Source organism: Elephantulus edwardii, unplaced genomic scaffold (assembly GCF_000299155.1).
Source record: "Elephantulus edwardii isolate Elephantulus edwardi_28Jun2011 unplaced genomic scaffold, EleEdw1.0 scaffold00172, whole genome shotgun sequence".
NCBI classification, from domain to species: domain Eukaryota; kingdom Metazoa; phylum Chordata; class Mammalia; order Macroscelidea; family Macroscelididae; genus Elephantulus; species Elephantulus edwardii.
This window is the reverse complement of record NW_006399922.1, coordinates 5,313,637-5,323,988: the sequence shown is the minus strand read 5'-3', so window position 1 is coordinate 5,323,988 and position 10,352 is coordinate 5,313,637. Positions and strand designations below refer to the sequence as shown.

Here is a 10,352-nt window from a genome sequence, read left to right as displayed (position 1 = left end):
GGAGGGACAGTGCAGGAGGGGAAGACCCTCTATGAGGTGGATTGATTCAGTCACTGGGGTAATCAGGATGGGTGTGTCAGAGGCAGGGTGATTGGCACAGGATAGAGCAGGGTTTAGGGCTGTTGTATATATGGTCTCTATGAGTCACAAAGGACTCGAGGGCACATAACAACAACAACAACAACATTGGCTGACATAAGTACTAGTTATCAAATAGCATTTCAACTTAGATTCTTCTCAAAATATACAGTTTTTTGAATGATAAAAGAAAAAAAAAAACCCAGAAGAAAAAAAATCCAAATGAGTGTGCCAAGACATCTCTGTAAACACTAATTTTAACATTTAAAGACAAACCGAGCAGAGTCCGTTTTAATTTGACAAAGTCTGAGCGCCCCCTGATGGCTAAATTGGCACCTTACAGCAGATATAATTTTTAGCGGTAAAGGGCCGCCCGTCACCCTATTAAATCCTTTACTTGAAATAATCAAGTAACTGTTCTTTCACGCCATGTACTGATAAAATAAGTGGGCTTATTATAGGACAGATATGGAACATCAGGGAGTGTCTTAAGTTGATAGGATTTATGGAGAATGTAGATTTGTTAAGCGATAGACAGAAATGTGCTATTACATGAAGATCTAAAGGAAGCTCGGGAAGCTCGTTTTCATTTACTGTACTGTTAGCTCCGGGTACTTTTAATGTTGTTCCTTAGGGAAAATGGCACATCCACTGAGCAAAACCACCAGCACTACAAAAAATAAAAAAAAACAAACCAAACCTGGATGCCACTGATGCACCAGAGGCTCAACTGCAGGCGAGCGCCCTCCTCTGGCCGCTGCCAGGCCTGCAGGGCTTGCAGGGACTGCCACCCACAAAGGGCTGGCTGCCCAGGGGCTCTGCCTGGGGACAGTGTCTGGGTGACTTCTGCTACCTTTCCCCTAGGCAATTACCTTGCAAGAAACATCTTTTAGTTTGCCTCAACTAGTGGTAAGCTGAAGGTACATGGCAAGCTGTTAAAATACATTCTCAAAACTCATCTGGGAGGGTGCAAACTGCTTCCTGGAGGAGATAAGGCAAGATGATGTTTGCTGAGAAGAGGAAGCTTTGGCATGTAGCCCTGAACAAAAGGGAACAAGTGTTCTTTACTGGCAGAACAGCTTCTCATTAGGACTCACTCCTTCATACATTATGCCTTTCATCCCTACTCAACCACAAAATGCTTTTGCTAAAGTAAATACAAAGGTAGAAAAAGATTAACACTGAAAGAATCTTTAGTAATAAACAGTTGCCTATCTGCCTACTTGCCCGTGATTTATAACACAATAAACATCTGATTCTGTAACAGCTCATGCACTGAAGCCACAGCTCTGAAAAATGGAATGTGAAAGCACCCAGGCCCCACTACCATCACAACAAAGTGAGCATGTACAAATGTGCTAAGAGTATCTCTTTGCATCTTTTATAGCTTGTGTATATTAATCTGTAACACTTATTAGGAGAGTCATTGCTATGCAAAGCAGCACCCAATCCCTTTCTCTGGCTTTTCAACAGAGTGCACTGTTTAGCCAATAGGACAGACCCTCTGGCCCTCATTCTGCATTCATCACGGGCAGCATTTGCACAATGTATCTCTCAAAGGCTCTGAAAAGAAGGCCTTAATACTCATGTAAACAACTGCAAACCAATTACTTAATGAATCAGGCCCACATATAATGAGGGGCAGACAAAGAGCTATAAATGTATTTTTGCACCCAAGCCGCTGCTTTAAAGTAAAAATCCCTCAGCTATAGTTTGGGCTTAACAGCACATCATAATTATTGTCTCTAGGACATCAGAGGAAGCCATTTCCCCCCGCCCCCCCCCAGGTCCAGTGGGGTCTTTTTTGAGCTTGCTCATCAGCTCACTGACAACACTGAGCAAAGAAGAATTTTTAAAAGTGCTACAGCAGCACTGCATGTTATGTTTATTCTCAAGTACTGGGTTTTGAGACCACTTGTAAAAGCAATAAAGCTCAAGGAGCAACTGTAGTAAGTGAGATCCTTAAATGTAAGCCTTTAAGAAATTTCTGTGAATCTAGACACAAACAGCAAAACTAGAGCTCTCTAAAGCCTAGGGTGGCATAGTAACAACCACAATCCCAGCACAAGAACCCAGATATAACAGATGCAATACCAAACTCACTTGCTTAAAGACCAGACGTTGTCATTATTCCTGAAAGGCTTTTCTAAAAACAGGTATTATGAAATTATAATTTATTTAGAAAATTAATTTCATTCAGAAACAACTGTATTAACAAAAAGCCTCTGATTTCAAATTGGAAAAGTGGTTTTAGTTTTGTGAATCCAATTGCTTTCTGAATATCTTTCAAATGCTCCCCCTCAAATAAATATATACAGATATACAAACAAAAGGTTAAGAATTGGGTTTATTAATGCTTCTAACATAAAGCAGAAGCACACAAATACTTCGAATAATCTTTAAACACTGAAGGGATACACTATTGAACAAAACAGTAATAATAAATTCTGAAACCTCTCTGTAGAAATTATCTTTTAAAATATCTTTGAGATAACCTCAGACTTGAACTTATAGCATAATTATAAAAACAAATAAGCTTTAAAACATCTATATCCCCTAATTCATTATTTCCTGATCCCTCTTAAAATTATAGTTGAAAACTCAGGTAATAATTCCTGCTAAGATAACAGTAGCAATTCCTGATCAACTAAATGAGCAATTTTCTCACAGTGACCTTGCCAGGTTTTCAAAAGGGAAAATGTTTAATTTAAAACAATTTCTTTTTAAACACTGTAAAAAAAATATAATTTTTCTTATAAAAGTATTACATTTCTTGATCAAATAGTTTCATAATATGGGATATTATATAGGACATTATATATGTAAAGTTTTTGCTTTAAAATGTCATTGGAGTAAGTAATTAATTAAATGTAAGACAATGGATCATTTTAAGAATACCTTTATAATGAGAGACATTATTATAAATGAAACTTTCTGTGGTGTTTTAAGTGCTATGAATATTTCATCAGATGACTGCTTATTCTTGCTCTCAGGCATCTGATGGCACGGTATAGTTAGCATTTTATGTTGACGACAAACAGTTCATTTATCATTTTTCAGAAAACTTCTAAGAAGTGCTATGGTCTACAAAGCGAAGAGATAAATTTTATTCCTCAGTAAAAGAAACAAGCAAGAAAGCAGCAGAAAAGGAAAGACTTATCTTTACTTGGTTAAAAACAACCACCCACCGTGTATAGTCCACTATTGCTAGTTTAAATATCAGCCATCTCAGAAGTAAGAAACAACCATTTCATTTCTTTTAAAGCCTGATGTTTTCTCTTGGCCCTTTCCTGACAACTTCCTTTGTGTGGTCTCTAAGCAGTCCTACTGCGAGCAGCTGTAGATGCTAATGTGTGGTTCACTGAGGTGTCAACAGAGTTTTAAACCAAGGCAACAACAGCTGCAAAACAATGCTTGGCTCTGGTGCAAGTATTTTCAAAGGTAGACTAAAGTTTTAACTATTATTTTAGATAAACAAAACCCCACATCATAACCCTCCATCAAGTCACATAACAAAATAATAAACAGCCAGAACCGAATTGAGCTGTGACATTTCTTTTATGACTTTACCTTGTCAAAGGATTTACTTCACCAGATGAAAAATATGCTTCCAAAGCAGTATCATTAGTTGTCTTTGTATTGAGTGTGCTGCTGCCATTATTAAAACCTGTGATGAGCACAAACAGGAAGGCAGAGTTAGCAATGGCTGCTACGCAGTGATGAAACCCAAAGTAGTAAGATGCAGCCTCACAATTTTGATAAAATCCACGTCAACAGGGAAAGATGCTGTCTGAACTAAAGAAGGCAAAGGGAGCTGCTAGGGCAAGGAATGGCATGCTATACAATACTATAAAAAAGTCACAAAAACGAAAAAAAATAAAAGTACCCAGAAGGGATCTGCTTTAATAAGAGAACAAGAAGCACACATAAGTATACAGGTCTTAGTCTTATGCAAGCATAGTGGAGAGTCTCAGGTCACAATTTCCAGATCAGATTTCAGAAATAACTGCCACTCTGACAGACCTACCTCAACCACCCTGAATTCTGACAGTTCTTCTATTTTCCATCTCTTAGAGGAAGCTGAATTCCTATTGAAAATGGCCAAGGCCATTCTTTATTCATCCTGGAAAGGTTAGTGAGGAGGATACACATCAGGACTCTTTCCTGGAAGCTGAGTGAACCACAGTGCACCTAGTCAGCCATGGGGGATGGGGTCCCTAACCTCAGTCTCACTGGCCTATTCACTGTTGATATTCCTGGGGATCATGAATTGACAGTGTACAGGTATCCTTGTAAATGGTGTTTTCTGAGTTTCTAACCTGTAACTTGCTTGTCCGCATAATAATCCCCTCAATAATGTAGTCACCTTCAATCTGAAGAGAGTCTCACATGCTTAAATAGACTGTCTTTTCAGACATGAAAACTGAAGCACAAGGTTTAAGTAGCTTTCCTTAGTGAAAGTCCCAAAGTCAGAGGCCTAAGACACTTAACAAAAATACCTGAAATGTGCACGTCTTCATTAGGTCTATTTGGAGTCTGTGAGCAAAAACCCCAACACACAGTGCTGTGAGGTAAACCCAGTCAGTACACAGGATCTTTTATCCTTCCTCTCAGCCTTTTTATCCTTCTATCCAGTGCAGAATTCCCAAGGATATGAATGAGAGTGGAGGTAAAGAGCAATGTGTGACAAGATGTAAAATACACAAGGCAGCATCTCACACCAGGCAGGCAAACCCATCAGAAGCACTTCTATTATTATAATACAGGAAAATCTGGCATCTTGAAAAGTACAGAAAGAAATTTCACAGGAAGTTGGGGAATGGAATGGAAGGTTGATTAGCTTCATGGTCAGTTAATGACTATTTCATTCACAAATAAATGACACATACTTTAATGATTAGTGTACTGATAGAACCATAATTTTTTATGCATCCTCAATAAATTAACACTTCTACCAAATACACTTGTTCTGTGAACCTGTCCAATCAACTATGCACAGATTTATGGTGTTTTCCTCCAAACTGTGCATGTGTCCACTAACCAGAAGTAATGCTCTGTACAAGGCATGGTTCTTAAGGGGCCTCACATGTACAATGAGGTGGATGAATATTTTCTAAAATCTCCCTGAACTCTTAACTCTGTAACTCAACTGCGAAGAAGGTGATAAAAAAAACTATGTTATATCAGAAATGTTAGATCTCTCCATAAAGGTGACACTTTCTACCAGGCAGAGCCCCTGTTTTTTGTTTGTTTGTTTTTGAGACCCTGTTTTAGAGCACCACTGCCACAGTTGTCAACCAAACCCTGCACTGGGTACTCATTCTGCCACGGCTCACTGAGTACTCACAGTAAGCAAAACAACTGAGCTTTTCAGCAGCCAACTCAAAACAACTTCATATTAACTAGATCGCCAAAGACAGCTAAGTCTAATGCATCATTAGACTGTCCTTCCAATAAAGGTCTGTCTGAAGACAATTTTGAAAAAAGTGGAAATGTGAATATGATATTAAAAAAAAATCACTGTTAAAATCTGATAAGTGAAAATATGATATGGTGGCTACCAAAAAATGAAGCCCTTAAAACTATATTGCCTTCTGTATTAATTCACTGTAATTCACTATTAATTCACTTTAACAATGGGAATTGCGACTTACTTAAAAAAATATAGGTGTAATAAAATGAAAACCACTGAAACTCATAAAAATAAAATGATAAAGAAGGAAAAAAATAATTGTTTCAGTTATATAACTATTCCTATTATAACAGGAATATCACAGGTAAATGGCTTTAACAAATTTATTCTCATAGTCTGGAAGGCTAGGCATCTGAATTCAGGGATGCCAGTGCTGGGGGAAGGCTTTCATCCTCTGCCAGGTCTGTGGCAAAGTTCTGTCTCCTTCAGCATCTGTGGGCTTGATATCCCTTGGAGACTGTGTGTGTTCTGCATCAGTCTTCCCTTGGTCTGAGAGATTGATAGCACAGGGTGTAACCTCTTCACTCATCTCTTCTTTTATGGTGATTTTACAGTCCCTCTCTCACCTCACTTTTCTTTCCTTTTGTTTCTTATAAGGTTCAGGCCCAGACCCCAGGCAAAATCTTCTTCTATTAGATCAGGCTGTGTCCTCATTAAGAGTGTTGCATCCCCTTTTAAACTCATTGTAATGGCTTAGTTGATTATATCAGCTCATATGCACAGGATGACTGATCACTCATTACACAGCTGCCAAAACACTGAGCATCATGGTCTAACCAAGCTGAAACACCATGACAACTATTCAAAACAAAAATTCTAGATTGAAAGAAATTACATTTAAATTGAAACTTCAGTTGTCTTGGATTTTATAGTTCTCATTTCAGAATTTAAAATGAACTAACATTCCATTAAGAAAGGGAAAACAGCTCAGGGGCACTGTCTATTACTTAAGAAATTGGGAGTTTGGGAGGAAAATGGATCTGGAGTGATTGCTGTGCCACTTATAACAAGTGGCTACTGTGACATACCAAATGAGACCAAGGGGGTGTTGAGGGCCATGGCTATGTTGGTACAACATAGACCCACGAGGGAAAGTTCTGTCATCCCTATCCAAACTTACTCTACTGTATTAAGAAAACCATTAAAAATATATTTACTTTTGTCTTAATTCTATTGTTATTCACTATCAATTAACTTTTATAAAGGGAGTTCAGGTGACTTACACTGAAAAATAAAAAGGTGTACTAAAATAAAAACCACTGAAAACAATAAAATTATGAAGTATAAAAAATTAATTGTTTCAGTTATATAGCATTACTATAGCAGTACTACCACAATTATTTTAACAAAGAAATGTATTCTTTTCTCTTAGGAGAGGGAGCTCTGGTGGCTTGATAGTCAGGAGTCACACTGTCAATCTGAAGGTATGTGGTTTGAATCCACCAGCTGCGCTAGAGCTCCCTAGAATTCAGGATACTATTTGTTCATTCTGATCTTGGGACAGCTTGTTACTGGAAAATTCAGAATCCTTCCAAGAACAGCCTCCTTTCCCTGGACCAGACAACCTGAACGCCAGCCTTCACTTACCTGATGACAGTGGTACAGAAAAAGTTGCCTTTTGGAATCTGTCGTCAGAGTAATATGTATTATCCTGAAGAGTGGACTGCTTCAGCAACTGGTAAGCATCTGTTTCTATAGATAAATAAAAACATAAGAAACAAACAAACAAAACCCAGCAAAACCTTCCTTCTGTACTTAGTGGTAAGGAATTACGTTGCCTATGCAAAGGTAAGCAGTTCAAACCCACCAGCTACTTCATGGGAGTGTGATTTACTGCCTTTGAAAACCAACTGTTATGCATTGATTCTGACTCAATGATACACAACAGTCCAAAGATAAACTTCTGTTTCCTATTAAATAAGCACTTTTCAAATGTGTGCATATTATTTTTTTATTTTCAATTTTTCAAAAGTCCAAAAATATAACCAACCAACCAAAACTAATTTAGATGAATGTAGGTTTCAAGATTTCAAGGATAAGTGAATTTATTTCAGGCTGCTGAATTTCACTCATTATTTTGAGTGTATGTGTGTGTGTGTCTAGGTTCAACAACAGCATAAGGAAAGAACTTTTTTTTTTTTTTATTTTGTGTGCGTGTACCGTCAAATCAGATCTGACTGGTACAGGAGGATATTGCGCCTCCTTCTCTGGCAGAGCATCTGGTGGATTCGAACCATGTTCCTCTGGGATTGCAGTGGAGCTTCTTGCCACTAGGCCACCAGAACTCCCCTTAGGAAGGAACTTCTTATTGCTGCAGTCTTTGCAGGTACAGCTACAGAAATTCATTAGGAAGACAGCACAGATTTCCAAGGTTCCCAGTCCCTCTGGCATGCTCCCACTTTAGCTTTGAAGAGTGAATACTCTGCAATTGCCTGGAGGAGGATAGGAAAGGTGGCAGAAGTAGGTTGGCTTAGAGCTGTACAGCTGAGAAACTTTAACCAAAACTCAGGGGAACAGAAGCAGGAGTGTTCATGAGGAGCAGAGCCAGGTTCCCAGAGCAGTCAGCTGTAGGCTGAACCTGGCTTGTCGTGTACAACTCCCTTGGCTGTGCAAGGCTCTAATAACTTACGCTGTAGGTTAACTTGGGAGAGACTATTAGGAAAATGTCAAATATTATGCAATGGGCCTGAGTGGTACATTTTCCTTATGATGATCACTTTATTGCACAGCTGACAGTCTCAAGGGTACATGGATAGACGGAGGTCAGAGAACAAAAATTTAGCAGAGACAGACAGAAACAGCCTCTCTTACTTTCCAATGGCAATCAGTTTTTACATCCACATTTTCGCTGTGGCCACAAAAGCATTACTGCTGTCAGTGCCAGGGACAGACATTCCTGCATTTTGCCAGCTTGATTTAAGAATTCAAGGGCTCCTTATTACTGGATTTAAGCAAACCTCACACTGATGGTGGGGGGAAAAAAATCAGAATTTATCTTGTCCTATTAAGAATCAGTCAGAGTTAAAAATTCAGAATAAGCATAATTCCGCATTTTAAGTGCTATGTAATGGAAAGACATATAGTTCCACCACTATCTTGTACCACTGATCACTCCAACTCTCCATCAGCTTTCTGAGGTTGTGATTGTATTCAGGAGGAGAATATCATCTCTTTTTTTCTGCAGAGAAGCTGATGTCTTTGAACTGCTGACTTTTTCCAATTAGTAGCCCAAGACATAAGTTATTATACCACCAGAGCTAGGGACCATTAACTCTGAAGAGAAAAGACACTGAGGCAAAATGTGTGTGTGTATGTGTGCTGTTGTTTTTTCAAACTGCTCGATTGTGAAACTGGTTTGGCAGGTTGGAATCAATATTTTGAAAAAATTAATAAAGTAAGTATCAAATGCAGTGCATGTGGGAAGAGAAAAATATTATTTGTATAATGTCTATGTGTATGAGTTGAGTACTATCTTAAGAAATTAGAAATGCATCCTGCTGTAGGTTAGTCTCACAGAGCTATAATGGCACTGCAATACTCTCCAAATAACCCCAACATCTTTATTACTTTAGGTTTAACTTTATTTTTTATTTTCAGGAGGAAAAATTTGTTGATCAGATTAAAGAGAAAATGCATGAATTCTAAGAAAGGTAAAGAATCACTTTCTAAAAAAGGTGGAAATACCTTGTTTAGTTTTTGTTTTCTAAAAATCAATAATTTTTTTTTCCACTGAAGATCTTAATGGCTATATGCTATTTCTGTGATCAAGGTCAGAAAAAAGGTAACAAACGCAAAAAAATTTAAAAAGGAGCCAACTTTTTGGCACACAAAGACTCATCCTTTGAGTTGGAGCTAGAAGTAGTTTGCAATTATCCATGTCTATTATCTTAAGGCAGAGAAACTGAGCTCCAATGGACTGTTTCTCCTATTATTTAAAACATTAGATTTGTGTGAGAAATATCCACTTCATAGTTATAAGGTAGTTTCAGGTTTGTGGGGATTAACTATTCTGTGCAAATCCAAGAAGGCATATAGCAGAAAGAGCACCACTGTAAGACTCTGGAAAAGACAGGTTATTTCCACAGATCACAAGTTTTACATTTTAGTGTCTTCTTTTCTTCTTGAGGATCTGGGATCTGCAATTCAGATGGAGGCTTCTCTTCCAGGATTTCTAAGCCAGCTGTTTTGGAGGAAGATGGCGCACTTCCTGTCCCACTCCACCAGAGCCCCTACTCACGGCACCTCACTGGCATTAGATCCTGAAGCACCTGGAAAATTTTCATCTAAGATGCAGCTGTTCTGACCACACTGATTAAAACCAAGCGCTGCTGGAAACATCACTCACCTTCACTTCTACTCCATGCTGCTAGCAATGGATTGGCAAAGTGGAGTTTAAACAGTAAAAGGAATGAATACTGAGGTAGCACCCGAGACACCAAATTGGCCAGGGAGGATTAGATAGGCAGGCATCATGTGCTTCAATCCAACAAGAGAATCAGCATGCACCAGAACTAGGGCTATTACCCCATAGTATATGCCATGACTAAAGAAAAACTGTTGCTGTAGAATTGATTCCAACTTATTACCTCTATAGGGCAAGATACAAATGCGCATGGGGTTTTCAAATGTTTTGAACTGTGTGTAAACTTTATGGCCTTGGAAACTATATGTTGTTGTTGTTGTTGTTGTTGTTATGTGCCGTCGAGTCGTTCCCGACTCATAGCGACCCTATGCACAACAGCCCTAAACCCTGCTCTATCCTGCAACAACCGCACCGCCTCTGACACACCCATCCCTATTA

General features: G+C 38.6%; 1 protein-coding gene across 1 annotated transcript in view; it reads right to left on the bottom strand.

Moving 5' to 3' along the window:
- Positions 1 to 10,352, bottom strand: part of LOC102870725 (centrosomal protein kizuna-like) — a 342,509-nt gene that overhangs the window by 64,859 nt on the left and 267,298 nt on the right. Inside the window, exons 10-11 of the mRNA XM_006895665.1 lie at positions 7,139 to 7,243; positions 3,649 to 3,745 (exon numbers count right to left, since the gene is read on the bottom strand). Of these exons, the coding sequence (XP_006895727.1) occupies positions 3,649 to 3,745; positions 7,139 to 7,243 (202 nt within the window). The remainder of the gene's footprint in view (positions 1 to 3,648; positions 3,746 to 7,138; positions 7,244 to 10,352) is intronic.